Source organism: Dipodomys merriami, unplaced genomic scaffold (genome assembly GCF_024711535.1).
Source record: "Dipodomys merriami isolate MVZ:Mamm:240054 unplaced genomic scaffold, mDipMer1.0.p SCAF_7, whole genome shotgun sequence".
NCBI lineage: Eukaryota > Metazoa > Chordata > Mammalia > Rodentia > Heteromyidae > Dipodomys > Dipodomys merriami.
The window spans coordinates 20,943,944-20,964,874 of record NW_027206290.1 but is presented as its reverse complement, the minus strand read 5'-3'; the positions used below and the strand labels follow the sequence as shown (position 1 = coordinate 20,964,874).

The following is a 20,931-nucleotide window of genomic DNA, read 5'->3' as shown; positions in this document are numbered from 1 at the left end:
TCGCTCTGTGCAGTATACGGATGGATTATTTGCATTAAATTATCTTTAGGAAATGCAAACAAAACAAAGAAAAATGTAAAGCTTGTCGCTTTATTAGCATAAAATTAATGTCCTGAATGCATAATTGTTCCATACCCAAAGCATTAACGGATTTTATTCGTAGAGTTCAAAGACCTCCTAATTAATATGCAAAATGGCCTCATTTTATAAGTGAGCCTTTTTCTCCTAAGCAAAGATACAGTTCTTTGCTGGAGGAAAATATTATGAAGTTTGGAAAATACTAATATTGATATAAAAACCCACACATTCATATAGCCAAAAACAATAACCAGTAAATGCTATTAGAATATTTATAAATCTTTAGTCTATACATGACTATAAATTGCATGATTAAGCAAATAACACCTACCTCAAGAAGATTATATTTTAAAAGTAGACAAAGAAAGTACAGTGTTTAACCATTTTTAAAAACTATTAAGAAGAAAATAAATCTAACAGAAGGAGAAATTCTGGGCCTGGTATAACAAACAAATTTAATTGTACAAAGCAGGGTCCCTTCAGTGGGCAAGATTTATAACAAGAAAAGAAAATAAAGTTTAAATTGCACAAATTTTTAAACTGCACCAAAATGGATGAATATACATTTTTTTTTACTTTACTAAATATAGATTTAAAAATATTATAATTCTTGAAAGTGATTTACTGGGTTTTCTTTAAATAGATTTACTAAACAACTAATTTTTATTCTCAACATGCATGCATGCATGTATTTTTAAATAATTTATACTCTTCAGAGTATTTGACATGCACAAATTAAACCATAAATACTGCAATATGGTCACATTTTAGAACATATAGTAATTTCTTTTGACAAAGAAAAGAAATGTTACTACAGAAGATATATAAAGTTTTAAAATACTACAGTCCCAAAGTGTCCTGTCTATTTGAATAATGGCACATTAATCAATGGGATTTCAACTTCCAGCTATGATGTCCAGTTCATTGCCAAGAATAATACTTCTCTCATATACAGTATTCATCTGACAAAAATTGCTTAAGAATTTATTGTGGTCAGGTGCTAGTGGCTCACGCCTATAATCCTAGCTTCTCAGGAGATTGAGATCTGAGCATGACAGTTCAAAGCCAGCCCAAGCAGGAAAATCCACGAGACATTTTTGTCCAATTAATCACCAAAAAGCCAGAAGTGAAGTTATCATGGCTCAAGTGGTAGAGCACTAGCCCTAAGCTAATACTAGGGACAGCACCCAGACCCTAAGTTCAAGCCCCAGTTCTAACACACACACACACACACACACACACACACACACACACACACACACACACACGAACAAGGAAGAAAGAAAGAAAAACCAAAAAAAGAAAAAAGAAAGAGAGAGGGAGAGAGGGAAGGAAGGAGGGAGGGAAAGAAGGAAAGAAGGAACGAACGAACAAACAAAGAAACGAAGAAAGGAAGGAAAGGAATCTATTAGGTTAAAGTTAGCTTGATTCTATTGTTGGCAGCTTGGTTCTTGGTATGGTGGTACTGGGATGAGGTGTGTGTGGGGGGTGTATTAAGCTTGGTTCTTGGTATGGTGGTACTGGGATGAGGTGTGTGGGGGGGGGGGTGTATTAAGAGTTAGGCATACTGGAAAATAATTGGTACTCATAGTGCTACCCATGGAAGGAAGTCAGAAATTCTCCTGGAGCCCAGGAAATTGCTGCACGAGGGTCACTATAAAACATCAAACCTGAGCTTCCCTCTCTTTCTGCATTTCTATTTTTCTCCCTCCCTAAGTTTCTCACCAGCAGCCCCCCAGGACTTCCAGACTCTAAAACTAGAACCTCTAAAACTAGGAGCTAAATAAATTTCTCTGTAAAGTACTTAACCTTGGGTTATTCATTACAGCATCAGAAAACAGACTAGTATATGTGCAGGAAATGAGAGGCCTCTTCATTACTTTATTCCACTTTGCCCTTGTATTTATATTTCACAATGAAATTTATACACATTTAAATTCACCAGTATAATGTAGGTTAGAATGCTTTATCAGAATATTTGAGGTATAAATATACATCATGCACATCAGGAAAAAAGATATACATATATTCTTTTCAAAAATTCTTCTAGAGTTAAGGGAATGAGAAAGAAAACAGTAAATGTCTTTTCCAAATTCTTAACATGTAATGAATAATTGAGGATAAATAAGTATATGACAATATTAAGCCATATTCAGGCCAGGGTCCCATTATACTCAAAAGTAGTTAAAAATCAGAAAATTTTGAAAGTATATATCAAAATAGAAGGAAAACAGATGACATATTAAAAACTGCTTTGAGAATAGTTCTACTTACTAAAATGGCCTGTCAGTACATTCTCCCATTATCTCATTAAATAAGTATGTACAAATGAAAAGATACCATTTCTCATCTACTTAGAACATGTCTTCCAAAACTCACTTTATGATTTAAAACTTATTTGACTCAGAAAGAGCCCAAAATTCCCTTAAAGGAGCTGAGATCAATGATCTTCACACTTGCCCAGAAAAAACAAACAAAACAAGCAAACAACAACAACAAAAAAAATCTACTGGTCTTTTTGCTAACTCTGCAGACACAAAGTTAGGTCAGCATTTCATCACAAGATATAACAGTGAAAAACACTTATTCTTTGATTATTTGTTGTACCTTAAAGTCTTAAAAGGACTATTTAATTTATAAAGCATACCTTTTCCAATTGATTTCGTGCAAGTCTCTTCTTTTATGGCAATTTTTTGTTTGTTTGTTTGTAGTGATGGAATCAAACCTAGTATTTAAATAATGGGAGGCAAGGGCTCCATCACTCAGCTGCACCTCCAGCCTACCTTTTAAGAGTTTCAGCCCATCTGAAGAAGAAGTCTTCCCTGAGAAATTACAACCCACAGATCACCATCCATGACAGTTCTTTTGTGTTTCTGGCTAGTTCAACTCTGTCCATACCATGGAATTCAATTCTGGATGCCACATTTTGAGACACATTGGCCAATTAAAATGTAAAGAAAGACAAATGTCCAGGTAAATGGGAAAAGCTATATATTTGATGTTATTCAAGCAACTTAGGACATGAAGAATAAAAAATAAGGCACAGTACCTCCCTGAAATGTTTGATACGCTATTACAGAGAAGTATACATTGCTTCTATGCTATTTCAAAGGCCAGGCGAGGATAAAAGGCTAGAAGTTAAGGAGCCCAGATTTTTATTCACTGACAAAGAACCTATTGGCTGTCACCTTGTCCAGTAATAACAACACCTCCCCAATGGGGGTGGGGGTAACGAAGTGGTCCCTAGAGGGTCCCAAGCAGGACTTGCAGGACTATCATAGGTGTGTGTGTGTGTGTGTGTGTGTGTGTGTGTGTGTGTGTGTGTATAGAGGGAGAGAGAGAGATTGTATCACTACCAGGTGCTGGTGGCTTACCCCTGTAATCCTAGCAACTCAGGAGGCTGAGATCTGAGGATCACAATTCCAAGCCAGCCCAAGTAGGAAAGACTATAAGAGCCCTATCTCCAACTAATCACTAAAAAGCTAGAAGTAGAGCTATGGCTCAAGTGGTAGAGCACTAGCCTTGAGGTGAAGAGCTCAGGAACAGATGCTGAGTTCAAGCACCAATACTCACACACACACACACACACACACACACACACACACACACACACACACACACACACACACATTTCATCTCCAGTATGATTTCAAAAAAGATTTGCTTTCAAAGGAATTGACCTTTGAGTCCTGGGGACTTCATTCATGCAAAGCTATTTAACCTATTTTCTTATAGATCCATGAATGATTAGAAAAATAGATGACAATAATTTAGTACTTGAGAGCCTAGAACAAAGCTCTAATTAGGAAAAAAATCAAACGTAGTCTGCCTTTCTCTCTGTTTTATTTCTACTTGGATTTCTTGGGACTTCACATTCATGTGAGCTTCAATGTAAATCCGGGATTGGACTTACTAAAAACCAAGAAGTGAGCATAATTTTAATTCAGAGGAAATTTTTCTTTACTTTTCCACTGTCATTTTCATAGGATTCTGTAGATTAAGACAATTCAGAACAAAAAGTTTCATCTCACTCTGACTCTCCTCACTATCTTAGCACCATACATATTTCCAATAATTATTAGCAATCATCTTAAAGAATAATTACAATAATAAAAATGAAAGCATGCCAAATTGACATGTACTTCATTAGCAATATGGAAATGTAAACTAAGAATGTTCTAGGGTGATATTTCTATATAAATAGTTAAAAATAATCTGTTTTGGTAAGATGTGGGATGGAATTTAAAATACTGTCTTGTTGGTTTTTTCCCTTGTACTCACTGCCTTATATCTTTGTCTCAGGCTAAATGATAAGGTATCCTACCTTACACAACAGCAAACAGCCACCAAATGGGACAAGTGTGAACCAGAAAATCAAACCGTGGATTATCAAATGCTTCCTTGAATTAAAGAAAATCTAGTTTCTAAGAACTGAGAAAAAAACCAAATACCCCATAAAGAACAGATGTGGAACAATTCTCAATCAGTCCTAGTAAAGTAACAAATTCATAGATATCACAGAGGAATTTGATAACATCTGATAGAAAACATAAGAGCTACAAAGAACTATCCTTTCTCACAAAAACAAATAAACAAAGGAACCAGGTGCTGGTGGCTTACATCCGTAAGCTTAGCTACTCAAGAGGCTGTGATCTGAGAATCATAGTTCAAAGCCACCCTGGGAAGAAAAGTCTGCAAGATTCTATGGCCAATTAACCAGCAAAAAAAAGAAAGGAAAGGAAAGGAAAATAGCACTGTGAGACATGTCAGCAATGTACCATGCTGGAGTTCACACACAAAAAATAGTACAATTCCTGTATTCTCTCCTTTAACTACTTCAAGTGTCTTGCAAACACTGAACTGAGCAAACACAAGTTTAGAACTCCAGAAAGATACCTCAAAGTAGATGAGTCCACTTTCTTTAAAAAAAAAATCAATACATGTCTCTGAGTCCATATCTTTCATACTCATGGCCTAGAAGAAATGTCACTTTTCCTAGAATGTGTTATTATGGCCAGTTCTGACTGGATCAGACATTCAAGCAAGCCAAAGTAAGCTACAGTTTGTCAAGTTGTTAACTTCCATTGTAAACAGTATCCTTTAACCAGTAACTCAGGGTTTTATAACTGCAGAAAGAAGGCAGTCCAATAAGTTCAGTAAATATGAGCTGAAAACCTCTTCCTCTCTTCTAAAATTCCAGCTATCAAATCAGAGCAAAATTTGGTTTAATGCATCAACTGACAAACAAATCAAGATATCAGAACAGTTCCAAATGTGAACAGCAGCTTCATTTTACAGAGCTACATTTTAACAACTGATGCCAATATTGTCACTGTTTTATGCCTTTGCCTTCCCTGCTATTTCCTATCTTTAAATAAACCTTATTCTGGTAAGTGACCAGTAGTATCCCATTGTGGGTTTAATTTGTATTTCTCCTGATTGCTAATGAAGCTGATGTGTGTGTGTGTGTGTGTGTGTGTGTGTGTGTGTGTGTGTGTGTGTGTGTGTGTGTGTGTGTGTGTGTGTGTAAAACATTTGGTTTCTCAGTTGGGAAATGCCCAATTTACCTGATGGTATCTGTCTCTTACTAATATTCTGGAACACAAAATGGATTCAAATATCTTCTTCTAATTTTGTATTTGTATTTCTATTGTCTTCAATATCTTCCAGTCAACAGTTGTTCTTAACTTTGATGTAGTCCAAGTCAGCTTTGCTACAAAATTATTGCTTTGGTGTCTTGCTTAAGATTGGGACCCAAACATCAATAAAATATTCTTGTCTTTTCAAACTTAGTTCTGTAACTTACATGTCATTAATTCAGGATATGAGATGAGATGAAGTAGAGGAAATTTTTGCTTTATTTTTTTCCATTATGGATATTCAGTCATTCCAAGCCATGTACTCAAAATAGTATTCTAGCCAGTATAATTTCCACAGCATTCCCATTTAATTCACTCGCTGGGCTTATGTAGAAGTAGCTGGATCTTAGAAAACTGCTATAGATAATCAAACTTAAGTGAGTCATAACTCCAATTGTGGTTGTTCTTCCAAATTGAGTCTTGGACTGCAGCAAATCAACACAGCTCTGAGTACTTGGTATCTACTTCTTGGGCAGGCAAATGCTTCTTAGTGTATATCAATTTGCAAAGACCTCTAGAACAGCCACATACTTCCCCTTCTGGACTCTTATCTTACTTAAGGATTATATCAACTTAATGGCTCAGGGTCGTAAGTCACTATTAAAGAGCTTTCCACATTTCACTATCCCATTAAATTTCTTGTTAAACCTAGTGAATAGAAAGTAGCAAGCACTTCACATACCTTAGAAGACTTTATTTTTGTATGTGCACCTTTCCTGGGGCTTGAACTCAGGGCCTGGGTGCTATCCTTAAGCTTTTTGCTCAAGGCTAGCACTCTACCACTTAAGCCACAGCTCCATTTATGTTTTGTTTTGTTTTTTTGGTAGTTTATTGGAGATAAGAGTCTCCTCCAGGAAATGGAATCAAGAGGATTTTTTTCTTTGCATTTTTCTTTTCTTTTTGCCTTGTTTTTTATGTCTTTGGGAGGGTAAGGGGAGGCACAGAAAACTAGACACTATGTTGAAAATGAGCTCTAAAACTTGTGGGTAGGGCTGGAAGAGAAAAAGGGGGAGAGTATGAGGGAAGAGATGACATTGTCCAAAAAGAAATGTATTCTATTCAACTTATGTAACTGTAACCCCTCTAAACATCACCTTAATAAATAACAATAAAAAAAAATTTTAAGTCTCACAGACTTTTTTTCCCACACTGGCTTTGAACTTTGATCCTCAGATCTTAGCTAAGATTACAGGTGTGCCTATTTTTAAGAGGGAGATCAAGTCCATAAAAAATCTACAAGCCCATCAGCTTGGTGACAGTTTTAGGATCTAATGTTTTGAAGGACACTCCAGTGTGAAAGAACCAGTAAGCACCCTCTCCAACAGTGTAACAAGGATGTCAGCCTTAGCAGCTTTTGGACTCCAGTGTTCCACCCTTTTCTTCTACCTTCTGTCCAGCCCCCACGCCCTCCCTCTCATTCTCCTTTTCCAAGCACAGTCAACAGGTTTTTAACTGACCTAGAACCTAGACTGGTTTGGTCTCCTAGGTGCACTGATTAACCATGCCCTGATCTATTGCCATGTTTCAATTCTAGAATTTCTGTTTGGTTGACAGGTTTTGTTCAAATATGCCTTGCCACCTTTACAGTTTCTAATTCCATTTTACACTTTGGTTTTTATTTCCTGGAGCATTTCAGGCATAACAGCTCTAGGATCTATGTCTGAAAATGCCAGCATGTGGAGTCCACATGGGTGCAGTTCTATTGCCTGTTGCTTCTGCTGCTTCTGTCTTTCATTTCCACATGTATCTTATTATCTCTGATACTTTGTTAAATATTGAATTTTAAAAATAAATCATAAAGCTTGGGGTTTCTGATGTAATTTTTCCTCCAAAGATGATCAGAAAATTTGAAAGCTTTAAAATCATGGATTTCCTTATTCCAAGTTCGAGATTTAAGATTTTTCAGGACTTGGATACTTTTTAAAGGATGTGTCTCATATATATATATACACATATACATATATATACATATACATATATATGTATACATATATATATACACATATACGTATATATACATATACATATATATGTATACATATATACATATACATACATATACATATATGATATACATATATATATTCAGTTTTACTCAATGAGAAGCTCATTACTCACCAAAGGAGAATTCCTAATTATTTTTCTCGAAGTACTGCAAACTAAAAGAACAACAGCAGTCTGAGGCAAACATATCAACAAAAACTACATAGATCCTCTTCATCTAATAGGAACATTTAAAAAATACCATGGACAGATAGCTTTTGGCATATAATTTTTTATCCAAAGGTCAAGTTAATTGTACAGATACTGTAAATACTATCAAAGTTTAGTTTTCCATTCTGGATGAATATGTATTTGTGAAAGATTTAAATATAACTATCTAAGAAAGTAAAAACCAATACTTTTTACACTTTACCAGCCAGACTAGGAGTGAGGGCCATTAAAAAGGGTAAATGAAGGTGAGACGACAAAACTAACAGGACTTAAGAAACAAAGAACTCCCACTCATCTGGTTGAACCACTACTAAATATCCCCATGCTGCTGATCACATATATGGTATATAACATGTGAACACCGTTATATGTTACAGACTGTGATAGACAATTTGCTCCAGGAAAGTTAGAATGAACTTGTAACTTTAAATGAGCATCATTACTCCACAATACTGTGAAATTCTGGAAATTATGTAATCACTTAATCACAATCAAAAAAAAAAAAGAACCTCGGGGAAGGGAGGGAGGGAGGTGATGGTAGGGGGAAAACAATGGAGGGGGTAACAATGTTCAAGAGGAAGTGTACTCATTACCTCACTCATGTAACTGTAACCCTCTGTATAGTATCTTTACAATAAAAAAAAAAGAAAAGGAGGAACTTGGGGGACGGTTGTGATGATGATGATATTTATAATTGAAGTGTAAGAAAAAAAAAAAGGGTAAATGAGGGTGAGTATGGCCAAAGTACTTTATATGTGTGTATGAAGATAGAACCAGGAAACCATAAGGAGGAAGAGGGAAAGGGAAGAGAAAAGTAGAGGTGAATTTGACTGGGTACACTATATGTATTTATGGAAATGACACTGAAAGCCTTTGTAGAACTAATAAATGCTAATACAAACCTTTTCACCCAGTCTCTCAGTATCGCTGTCAGTCTTGATAGAATAAGCCACATTACAATGTTATGATCCGCCAGCTCATATCAGCCATATGGTCAATATTCTGAATACTGTTCTTTTCCATACTTTAATTTTCACTAAAACTACAACAAATCAAATGAAAGGGTAATAATAACCAGCCCAAAGTTTTTGAGCTAATTTCTTGTTTTGCACAGAGACAGGGTGGCTTCATCTTGCCATATATTCTGGTCCCCTAGAATGATACTAACTCCATCTGCCAGTATTTCAGAAAAACTCATAAATGCCCCCCCCAAAAAACGCAATAAATGAAACTGAACAATCCCATCTCGTGAATGGTGCTCTATAACATAACCGTAGGCAGGCGTAATTTAATAACAAGGGTGCCTGAAAATACGGTCATCAGACTGAATCCCGGTCACACAGCAGCACCAGCAAATGGTCCTCAGCATGCCATGTCTCCTCACTTCTGCCCCAACCTGTTAAAACTTTTTAAAGTGCTAAGTGTGGTTGTGCACACCTGTAATGTCAGCTACATGGCCCATAGGTGGGAGCAAAGTCCACAAGCACCTACTAAAGGCCCTGAGCAAAGTCCACAAGCACCTACTAAAGTATTAAGGGCTAAAGGTGTGACTCAAGTGGTAAAGCATCTGCTTAATAAGCATGAGGCCTTGTGTTCAAACCCCAGTACTGCCAAAAAGAGAATATATAAAGACATCAAGGCACTCTGTAGGTTGCAGTGAGGACTGGATTTCCTCCATTCCTTGGCTTCTTATAGAAGCCCAGCTGGCTTCACACACACAAATGTCCTCTCAGATGCAAGCAACTTTTTTGTTGTTGTTAGATTTCAATGCCATCTTTTACTTTGAAACTTTCTCTCTCTTAGGTCATAGTTACCATGATTTTAGAAGATCTCATAACTACTATAGCTATGTAATTTCTTCTATTCAGCCAGCCAAATTCATTTTCTGTAAACATTTCGCCCCTTGAAAAACCAGAAATCAAACATTTCAAATAGAATGTTAATTTAAAAATGTCTTATTTCAAAATGCCAAAGAAAGCAATTCCAACTCAGGTTATAAATGTTTTGGTTTTGTGCTTTGTTTTTGTTTGGGGTACTAAGTCAGGTACTAAGCACTTCACCACCTGGAACACACCTCCTGACATTTTTGCTTTTATTTTTCAGATAGGATCTTGAGAGTTTTATCCATGGCCAGCCTCAGACCTTGGTCCTCTTATCTACATCTCCCTTGTAGTTGGGATTACAGGCATAAACCACCACACCTGGCCCCACATTCTATAGTTTTTCGTTGCTTCACATTTAAAGCAATAATTGATGCAATTCCACAAAAAAAAATCAGTGTTTTTCTTAACATTCAACTTAAAACATAAGACATAGTAAGCTGAATGGAGAAGAATCATGATTAAATGTCAAAAACACAAACACGAGAAATAAACACATGAACAAATGCCTTTAAAAAAAAATCATTTAATTGGAAGAAAATTAGCCAGAAAATTGCATAGTTCCAGTCTATATAAAACAAGGGCTCAGATGACAATGTCCAAAAAGAAATATACTTATTACCTGACTTGTAAAACTGTACCCCTCTGTATATCAATAGCAATATGTTAAAAGTTAATTTTAAAAAAGAACACAGGAAGCACAGATCTGTTTCATAAAGACACCATAAAAAAGTAAAAAATAATAAATAAATAAATAAAACAAAGGCTTGTTATCTCTTTTTATTATCACCTAATTAATATTCTGTCTAGTAAGCCCAGGTTTTCTTGGCAAAAATTAGGACATAAGGGGTATTTTCTTGTGTAATATTCCATGAAACACAACTGGTTTTTGTCCCTGAAATGAGGAAGACTGTACTTCAGAGAAACTTTAAAATTGCCCCCTTGTGATTCTTTCAATGAGCCCATCCCCCACCCTGGGCAAAAACAACAAAACCCTGCTGCTTGATCCAGACTCCTGTCATTCATTTCATTTTACCAGCCCAAGCACAAATTCAGAGAAAAGCTTCTGAAGTCCTGCAGCTTCAAATTCCTTTTGTAAGTCATCCAGTACCGAATACTCTTTGACTTCAAATGCCAGAAACCTGAATTAGACAAGAGAAACTCATGAATATGCCTAGATTTGTCAGAGTATAATTATCGATTCCGTTGCTTTTCCATCTGCAATAGTACTAAATTATACCTTTTGTGTTCTGTCTGTACTTTTGTTTCCAATAGTACACTAATCATTTTCTCTTTGCATTTCTTTCCACTTGAGTCCACATCGACTTTGGCTGTTTTCTGAAGCATCAGGTACTCCTAAAGTGATAGATCAGTACATGAAATACTTCTGAGCCTCAAAGACTTAAAGAGGTCATAAACCTGTGGGCTTATTTTTATGCTTATAGAGGACTTCACTGGGTCAAACAGTAAAACAGTTACATTGCAGCATGCAGAATGTGCATAAGGAGGGATATAACTGAACTGTACACGTTTCAATCTAGAATGGACTACCAGCCACCTCTGATTCTGGGTTGGTTGTTTAAATCCCCTATGCCAGAGCCGGGTCCTGGTGGCTCACGCCTATAATCCTAGCTACTCTGGAGGCTGAGATCTGAGGATCATGGTTCAAAGACAGTCCGAGCAGGAAAGTCCATGATACTCTTATCTCCAATAAAACCACCAGAAAACAGAAAGTGGTGCTGTGGCTCAAGTGGTAGAGCACTAGGCTTGAGCTGAAGGGCTCAGGGACAGAGTTCAAACTCAGAGTTCAAGCCCCATGACCTACAAAAAAAAAAAAAAAATCCCCCCTCCCCTCAGTACCACATAAACAGAAAAAAGCCAGAAGTAGCGCTGTGGCTCAAGTGTAGAGTACTCACCTTGAGCACAGAGAGGCTCAGGGATAGTGCCCAGGTGTCGAGTTCAAGACCCAGGATTGGAAAAAAAAAAAAAAAATTCCCCCAGGCCTTGTTTACCTCCTTTCTAAAATAGGACTCCCAACAGCACCTACATGCTAGGTGGCGTGATAGATAGATAAATAAAACAGGGCACGCTTAGCACACACAGGGACCAGGCTGTGATGTTCAGGCACATTTCACAGACAAGCTCTCACTGTCGTAACCAGCATCTGCACAGAGTCATCAGGCGGGCGCTCAGGCCTCCTCCATGCCAAATCAGGGGTCTCTGGCAAAGCATGGGCAAAGCACTCTCAATCCTACTAAAGAATCTTATTTAAAAAATCAGAGAAATTCACATAAACTGACATTTCAGAAACCACTATTCAACAAAAAGAAAAAAACTCAGAAAAACATAATTTCTCTGTATTAGCAGAGTTACAGTCATATGAATAGAGTTGTTAATTAATTGATGATTCAATCCTAGTAACAGCATGTACAAAATACTGCACTTATCCTAATAGGCCCACACTGGTTCCAAGAAAAATCTGAATTTCAGGTAAATATGAGTGAGAAAATTAATTAGTATTCATTTCTGTCAGATGGTATTTTACTCAGAGATCAAAGTCTATAAATGCACTATGAATTGCCTGAATATCAGTGAGTTCCTTGTTCAGGCACCAATCCAGCATAGACAATAAATGTGATTTTTTTGTTGTATATACTGTATACTGTAACTCAGCCAAAGCCCAGGAAATCAATGTCAAACAGGTTCTGTAATAAGAGCCCACCTTGAAAAAAACTTGATCATTACTCCACACAAGATTACAGGTTGTTCATACTCAGTCTCTTTTAAATAAATTCTACTGTAATTATTCCTGACCCAACCTATCTGAAAGTGTGAAACTTATGAAATGATTTGTATCTCTTTTAAGATCTAAAATATAATAAGCAGTTCTCCTTGTCTGGTCCCTCATAAAATAGGTTAGAGGGGTTCAGAGTAAGCATTTGAAAAATCCGAAGATGATGGTTTTGAAAGCCACCACTGTGATAAGTCAAGCAGAAAGCAGGGTAGGCAGGAGGTGACAGGCTGACAGTCCTCCTGATTCTAGCTCTAGGCTGTAAGGGCCAAGCCCCTGCTCTCCAGGTTGTACAGATACAAAGTTAAACTGTCAGGATTTATTTTTAACTGCCAGCAAGTTACAAATGTTGCAGGCTACCCACCAATATACATCTTGCTGTGCCTAACTACTGAAAGAAATATTAACATTCACAAGCTTTTAGTGTGTACTTATAAAGTTGAGACTTATAGCTAATTATAAAAACAAACATATGGGCCACACTTGTTTTTTTTAATTGCCTATCACTTTCATTAAGTGGCATGGTTTTTTAAATACAATCCTATTCTTCCTATTCTTGAGGTGTGCTAGTTTGTAGCTGTAATTAGGAGCAAGACATGCTTCAAAAAGAAAATGAAGATCCATTTATAGAGTGATATGGAAAGCAGAAACATCTTCATGAATACTCTACCCCATTGTTATAAGGCACACTTAAAGGCACACCATTTTAAGGAGAAAAAAATCAGGTTCACATTCAGCACTTAATTTGGAGGCACCTTGATGTTGCTCCGGTCTCCTTGTAGTAAAATCAGTATTATTTTACCCATGAACATCAGTCTTCCAGTGAGCCTTAAGTCGGAAGCCCATTTCTGCACGGTTCTGATGTATTTAGTCTTTGCCCTCATATGATCTAGATGCAAAAGAGCCAGCCACAATCCATCATCCGTGGTAAGGCTGACTGCAAAAGCATCCTGACCACTGCCCTCTCTGGGCTCTGGTTGGTTGAGGATATGCTGGAGATTCTGCTGAAGCCAGAGGACCAGCTCATGAACCATAGGTTCTGACAGGAGGGTCTCTGCTTGGTCCAGTAACTTATCTTTCACAGTCTCGCACTGGGCCCTGGTCAGATGTTCAGAATTAACGGAGATCCTGGGCAGGCATGAGGGGTAGGTGACAGGTAATTGGAATACCAACTCTATGGGTATGTCTACATCTCCAAGTCCTTCAGCCTTTGTGTGAATCCTGAATACAGTCCCATCTGTTTCTGAAAGACATAGAAAAAGAACCATTAGGTGAACAGCTTTCAATTCCAATGGAATGCTAATAAGTGAAAAGTTTTGTTTTGGATTATAATTTCTTTTATGGAAAGTAAATCACAGAGTGATTTTAGGAAGAGGCATACAATACTAAGAAAGCCAAGACTTACAGAGCATGTCCTTCAACCATAAATAGATAAATACACACATTTGCACACACCACCATCCAAGACTTACCTGAAGTTAAACTATCCCATCCCTCACCCCCTTTCTCCCTCAGTCCTGGGCTTGAACTCAAGGCCTAGATGCTGTCCCTGAGCTTTTCACTCAAGGCTAATGCTCTATCATCTGAGCTATGGCTCCACTTCTGGCTTTTTTTTTGGTGCTTAATTGGAAACAAGCATCTCAACAGACTTTCGCCTAGGCTGGCTTTGAACTCCAATCTTCAGATCTCAGCCTCCTGAGTAACTAGGTTTGTAGGTGGAAGTCACTAGTGTCCAGACCACTTTTTACTAAATTATCAAAAGTTTCTCACCATACAATTCATAGCTTATAATGCTGGAAATCACTGATAATCTCTTAGGAATTTTCCAAGCAACAGTCCCCTGTAAACATTAAGATAAGTGATGACAAAGTTGTGTGCTAACTCATGAAAGAGTATCTTGTAACAAGTCACAGTGGAACCCCAGGAGGCTGGCACGGCTGCATGTGACACTGTGACTGCCTGGTCCCCTCCTGTCTTTCTTCTGATACAGGAAGGCTGGTGTGACATGAAGCGGAGAGATGAACTGAAACAGAGTGTATATCAATTTAACCTGTCTGGCTCCCTGAGGGGAAGGCAGGGGAAGGGACACAGGATATGGCATGAAATACTCTGTTCTCTTTCAGACATGCTCAGCTTCCCCTTCTGATGTGTTCCACACCACTTCACCCCACTTTCCACAGAGTTGATGAAAGAGCAGGCTTATTCATTCTGCAAGGGGCAGAGGCACAGGGACCAGAAGCGGTCAGCTGGGTGCTGGTGGATCACACCTGTAATCCTAGCAGTTCAGGAGGCTAAAATCTGAGGATCGAAGTTCAAAGCCAATGGGGAAAGAAAGTCCATGAGATTCTTATTTCCAACTAACCACCAATAAAAAGGCTGGAAATGGAGCTGTGGTTCAAGTGGTAGAGTACCAGCCTAGCACCCACGCTACTGAGAAAAGGACAGAACTGGGCACAGAATCTCTTGGAGTCAAAGCAGCCTCTACCTCCTTGGTTCTCCATCTGCCTATTTTATTCCTCTTCATGAGGAAAGCAGTCAAAATTGTTCTTGAATTTCATACTTGGGTCACTGTTTAGGAGCCTCAACAACTGAGATGTAACCCCATTTTAAAGACCCTAACAGAGCTCTAACTAATCTCTTCCGAACCTCTAACTGCATGTATATAAAAGCCCCGGTGACATTATGCTCGTTCATGCATGTCTGTTGCACAAAGATTTACTGTTTCAGGACAGAACACAGACAGTAACCAGCCTAAAGACTATGGTCTTATAACTATGGTCCTATAACTGAAACTTCGTTTACACAAGTGAAAAGAGTACTATATAAAGAAACATTTCCCAAATCTAACAGCGTACATCCCTCTGAAACCTACCACATTTCTCAAGATTCTTTTCTTTCATTGAGTTTATGGGGTTATTGTTGTTATTACTGTTGTTTTGTTTTTGTGCCAATCCTGTGGCTTTAACTCAGGGCCTGGGTGCTCTCCCTGAGCTCTTGTGCTCATGGCTAGCACTCTACTATTTGAGGCACACCTCTACTTCCAGCTTTTTGCAGGCTAACTGGAGATAAGACTCTCACAGATTCTCCTGCCCAGGTGGGCTTCAAACTGCAATCCTCAGATCTCAGCCTTCTTGAGTAGCTGGAATTACAGGTGTGAGCCACCAGCACCCAGTAAGGTTCTGTTTTTAAAAAACATATTTGGTAAAAATGTTTATACATCAGTCACATAAATCCAATTCACTTTGACACTTGCATTTATAAACAGACCTGCAGACCTATAACAGATCCATATGACTGTATAAACTCCCATAATGACCTGCAGAAGCCAGTCTTCCTCAAGCCCTTCAAGCATTCATCATCCCTCAGTCACTGAGCATGACCATGCAGTGGTCCCTGAAGGGAGGGGGCTGTGTAAGACACAGACCCTGTCACGTGGACTGCATCAGTGTTTCAGAACATGACATGAAGGATAGCCATTCCAGAGAGGTCTTCCTTAAGGTCTATGCTTTAAAATGTCTTAATTTATAACTATAAATACAGATGATCCACTTCTGGCTGTTTGATAGTTTATTGGAGATTAAGAATCTCATGGGCTTTCTGGCCTGGGCTGGCTTCAAACTATGGATCCTCAAATCTCAGCCTCCTGAGTAGCTAAGAATACAAGTGTGATCCCCTAGCACCCAGCGTGTTGTTTCTTTTCGAACAAGAAGATGAGCATTTTGTAAGGGAGGAGTAGGATCAGGAATGCAAGCGCAGCCAGTGAGTCAGAGATGGGGGCTGGCTGTAGAATGCAAAGATGTTTCTGAGAGTGAAAAGGAGAAAGCAAGATGGTAAAAACAAACATTTAACCAACAAAAAGCTGGAAGTAGAGGTGTGGCTCAGTAGATCACTAACTTTGAGGGGAAAGATAAGCCAAGACTGCAAGGCCCAATATTTAACTCCAGTATCAGCACACATACCAAAAAAAAAAAAAAAATGCCGAGCCCCTGGTGGCTTATGCCTGTAATCCTAGCTACTGAGGCTGAGAGGTAAGAATTGCAGTTCAAAGCCAGCCCAGGAGGAAAGTCCATGAGACTCGTATCTCCAATTAACTATTAAAATAATAATAACATAAATGGCACTGTGGCTCAAAGTGGTAGAGCACTAACCTTGAGCACAAAAGCTCAGGGACAGCATCCAAGCCCTGAATTTAAGCTCCAGGATCAGCACCAAAAATAAATAATTTATACACACACACACACACACACACACACACACACACACTTAACAGGTTATAAGCGGTTATAACCACTTTCATATGAACTTGCTATGACTAATGTAGACACCAAAACATATCTACATTCCCTAAAATACTTAGCATAAATCACCCAAGTACACAGCCTCTTCAATCTTAGGGCCTTAACAGCTGGTCCCCCGGCCTGCCCAGGCCATGGTCTCGGCAGACATACCATCCCTCCTCTGAAGTCTCCTGACTCCACTGGGACAGGGAGAAGGGTGGCCAGGTTGGCTGCACATTTCCTATGGTCTGACAGCTTACCTTGCTTTCCCCAGCAGTAGGCATCAGACACGGCTATTTCAATCACCCAGTTGTTCTACTCACCACTGAACCTTTCAGCAACAAAATGTCCTAAGTTGTTACACTAAATTCTTTTATAATTCAATTACTTATTGATGCCAGAACCCCGAATTAAATTAATTAGGAGGCCTGGCTTCAAAGTCATGCTCAATTTAACAGCAGATAAAGGGCCCACAGTGTTCTCTGCAGGAAGAAACTGCTGTCTCGCTTCCAGCACTTTGGGGGGAGGTTTCCTCTCACCCAGAAGCAGTTGTCAACCCTCAGCCATGGACTCAGACCATGTCCACCTCGTTAAAGTGCAATGGACATCATCCATCCATTTTCCCACATATTCCCAACTGGGCCATTAGAAAGGAATCTAGGAAAACTAATGATTTTTCCAGACAGCAGCCTTGGGCAGAGGATATTATCAATACAGACAGCAATGGAGACAGAGGATGCTGGTAAAGAATTCAGAATGCCAGCCGGGTATGGCTCATGCCTGTAATCCTAGCTACTCAGGAGGCTGAGATCTGAGGATCCCAGTTCAAAGCCAGCTCAGGCAGGAAAGTCCTTGAGACTCTTATCTCCAAAAAACTACTCAGAAAAAGCTGGAAGTGGTGCTGTGGCTCAAGTGATAGAGGCTCACGGTCAGGCCCAGGCCCTGAGTTCAAACCCCAGGACCAGCAACAAAAAAAAAAAGACAGAAGTAGAACTGTTGCTCAAGTGGCAGAGAGTGCTAGCCAGCCTTGAGCAAAAGAAGCTCAGGGACAGCACCCCAGCCAAGTTCACTCCCAAGACTGGAAAAAATAAAAAATAAATCAGAATGCCGTCCCATCAGTAAAGGGATGATAGTACACAACACTAAACAGGAGTAAATCCATTCCTCTGAATTTTTTTTTGGGGGGGGTCCAGTCGTGGGGCCTGAACTCTGGGCCTGGGCACTGTCCCTCAGCTCTTCAGCTCAAGGTTAGCGCCCTACCACTTGAGCCACAGCACCACTTCCGGATTTTTCTTTTTGCTTATGTGGTGCTGAGGAATCGAACCCAGGGCCTCATGCATGCAAGGCAAGCGCTCTACCACTGAGCCACCTTTCCAGTCCCTCTTCTGAATTTTTAAGGAACTGTTTCCAAAAGACACAGGCAAGTTAGGCATGGGTGGCTTAGACCTATAAATCCTAGCTACTCAGGAGGCCAACAACTGAGGATCATGGTTCTAAGCCAGTCCAGGAAGGCAGAAGTGTGTGACTCAAGTGGTAGAGCTCCAGCCCTCAGTAGCAAAGCCTTGAATTCAAACCCTAGTGTACACACACACTCTCTCTCTCTCTCTCTCTCTCTCTCTCTCTCTCTCTCTCTCTCTCTCTCTCTCTCTCTCTCTCTCTCTCTCTACTAAAAAGAAAGCAGCTCCCCTCTTCCAATAGGTTCCCAGTGTCTGGGCACAGCTGTCCTCCATAGATGTGTGGGGGTGTACAGATGCATGAAGGCTAAGAAAAAGATAGCAGTTCACAGGCCATGGAGACTCCAAAACGACCTTCCTCCAGCACAGCTTCCTGTAACCACACACTGCTGACTGCTGCCTGCCTGCCTGCAGGCCAGGCCATGTATAGTCATTCCAATAGAAGACACACTATTCCCTAAGAAGGGGTAATCCTAGTCCCCCAGCCCTGCCCCTCCCCTCCCCCATGTACTTCATTAATGTGCTTTCTCATAAATGTCAAGTTCGGAATTTTCTGGAGTTGTTTTTACTATTTTTTAATAGCTGACATTCATAGGATAAGGGGTACCACTGTGTTCGTTCCATAGATCTGTATGAAGTAGGTGTGTGCGTGTGCTAGTACTGGGGCTTGAACTCGGGGCCTCAAGCTCTCAAGTAACTTTTTCCCTCAAGGCTGGCTGTGGTTCCACTTCTGGCTTTTTAGTGGTTAACTGTAGATAAGAGTCTCTTTCCTTAGTCACTTTTCTTGCCTGGGCTGGCTTTGGAGTACGATCCTCGACCTCGGATCTCAGCCTCCTGTGTAGCTAGGGTCACAGGCAGGAGCCCCTGGTGCTGGCTAGTACAGAGTACTTTGAACAAGTCCATCCCTCTCCCTTGATCCTGCTCATCCCCAGGTACCCTCTCCTTTCCCCCTCACTCCCACCCCAAAACAGTCTGAGAGATAGTTCGGGTTGCTTTGTTTTTGTGTTTTTTTTTTAACTTCAGGGAATCTAAGACAGAAACCAAAGGCTCCATTAAGCTTTGCAGTCCTTAAGCTCCAGGAAAGGCCGGTGACCCACAAGTTCTTCAGGGTTCAGGGGCTCACCAAGCACGGGCTGGATGATTAAGCCGCCCCCCCCCCACGGCCCAGACCTGTCACTGGCAGCCACTTTTCCATGGACTAGGAGGAGGAGGAGGAAAGCAGTCTCCTGTTGCATCTGTAAAAGGTTAGGCCAAATATTGGGGGTGAATCCAAAGACAGACTGAGCACACACCCCGAGCAGGTGCCTGGCTCTGCTCTAGGCGCCCAGACACCCCCAACTCACCAAGGCCCGGATGAAGGACCCCGAGGCGGAGGCAGCGTGGGCCTCAGTGCGACGGGCTGGGCCAAGGCCGCGCCGAGGGCGGGCCGCTGGGCTGGGGGGGTGGGGGGGCGGGCCGCTGGGCTGGGGGGGCGGGCCGCTGGGCTGGGGGTGGGGGGGCGGGCCGCTGGGCTGGGGGGGGCGGGCCGCTGGGCTGGGGGTGGGGGGGCGGGCCGCTGGCTGGGGGGGCGGGCCGCTGGGCTGGGGGGGGGGCGGGCCGCTGGGCTGGGGGTGGGGGGGCGGGCCGCTGGCTGGGGGGGTGGGGGGGCGGGCCGCTGGGCTGGGGGGGCGGGGGGTGTCGTCTACACCCCGGCCGGCCTCGCGGAGAGCACTGGATGCCGACGGCCCGGGGGTATTCACCTGAGCGGCTCAGCACCTCCCATTCGCGGGGGCCGCAGAAAATCGCCGCCAAGGCCACCAGCTCCTCGCGCACCAGCGCCGCCGCCATGTCCCGCGACGCACCGCAGCCTCCAAGCCACTTCCGGCGCGGCCGCTCTCCCTCGGCCAGGTGCGGCAGCATAGCCTCAGGACCACTGGAGGGCGCCCCGCGCCTCCGCAGCCAGGAAGGACGGAAATGGGAGGGCGGGACAGTGAGTGGGTGGGCGGGGCTGGCGGGGTGGGCGGGGCTGGCGCGGGGTGGGCGGGGCTGGCGCGGGGTCCCTAGAAGCCACGCCCATGCTCTCTGATCTTTAACTCCTGGGGCCTACACAAAGTTCCAGTTCCTCTAAATTAGGTTGCTGGAGTGGGGCTGGACTGAGAGAAAGAAATTTGTCAATTGAAAAAAAAAAGCGACGAAGAGCACAGAACAGGTGAGTGCTTCTCCAGCCCTGGAAGTGTTTTTAAGATACAGTTGGGAACCAAACAGGCACGTTCTCTGCCACCATGGGACTCTGGATCAGCCAGGACTGAGGTGATGATGGTCCTGATAAGAAATCACTGCTGCTGGAGGGCAGACTTCACTCTTGACACAAAGATGTTTCTCAATCAGTCCTATCCTCTCCAGACACAAGGTAACTGGCAGGAAAAAGAGGCTCAGGGTAAAAGTTACAAAGTTAAACTGGCATCTGTGGATCACACCTGTAGTCTGTAAGGTTCTCCAGAAAGGAAAACCCACCACATGGTTGAGGCAGAAAAGAGTTTGGGGGATGTGGGGGGGGGGGGGAAGCAATGGAAGCAGGCGGGACCAGAGTGGATTCGGAAGTGATCTCAGAACCTGAGG

General features: G+C 41.2%; 1 protein-coding gene across 3 annotated transcripts; it reads right to left on the bottom strand.

The window, feature by feature from the left end:
• Positions 1-10,317: 10,317 nt before the first annotated feature.
• Positions 10,318-20,208, bottom strand: Rwdd3 (RWD domain containing 3). Of its 3 annotated transcripts, none has more exons than XM_070007728.1 (4): positions 20,073-20,208; positions 13,358-13,845; positions 11,052-11,167; positions 10,318-10,953 (listed from the first exon to the last, which is right to left on the bottom strand). In XM_070007728.1, the coding sequence occupies exons 1-4, from the start codon at positions 20,158-20,160 to the stop codon at positions 10,839-10,841; spliced, it is 807 nt and encodes a 268-aa protein (XP_069863829.1). In that variant the 5' UTR covers positions 20,161-20,208; the 3' UTR covers positions 10,318-10,838. The 3 variants fall into 3 exon arrangements, with proteins under 3 accessions (XP_069863829.1, XP_069863830.1, XP_069863831.1); XM_070007729.1 differs by lacking the exon at positions 20,073-20,208 and adding an exon at positions 19,504-19,565; XM_070007730.1 differs by lacking the exon at positions 10,318-10,953 and having other exon boundaries at positions 11,093-11,167; positions 13,305-13,845.
• Positions 20,209-20,931: the final 723 nt, after the last annotated feature.

Bases quoted from the DNA above. Each gene is read 5' to 3' on its own strand.
- Rwdd3 (XM_070007728.1), bottom strand. From the start codon at position 20,160: ATGGCGGCGGCGCTGGTGCGCGAGGAGCTGGTGGCCTTGGCGGCGATT. The intron at 11,168-13,357 runs GTGCCTCCAAAT...CTATCACTTTAG, and splicing joins GAGACCGGAGCAACATCAAG to GAGTACCTGATGCTTCAGAA. The intron at 10,954-11,051 runs GTATAATTTAGT...TGTCTAATTCAG, and splicing joins GTACAGACAGAACACAAAAG to GTTTCTGGCATTTGAAGTCA.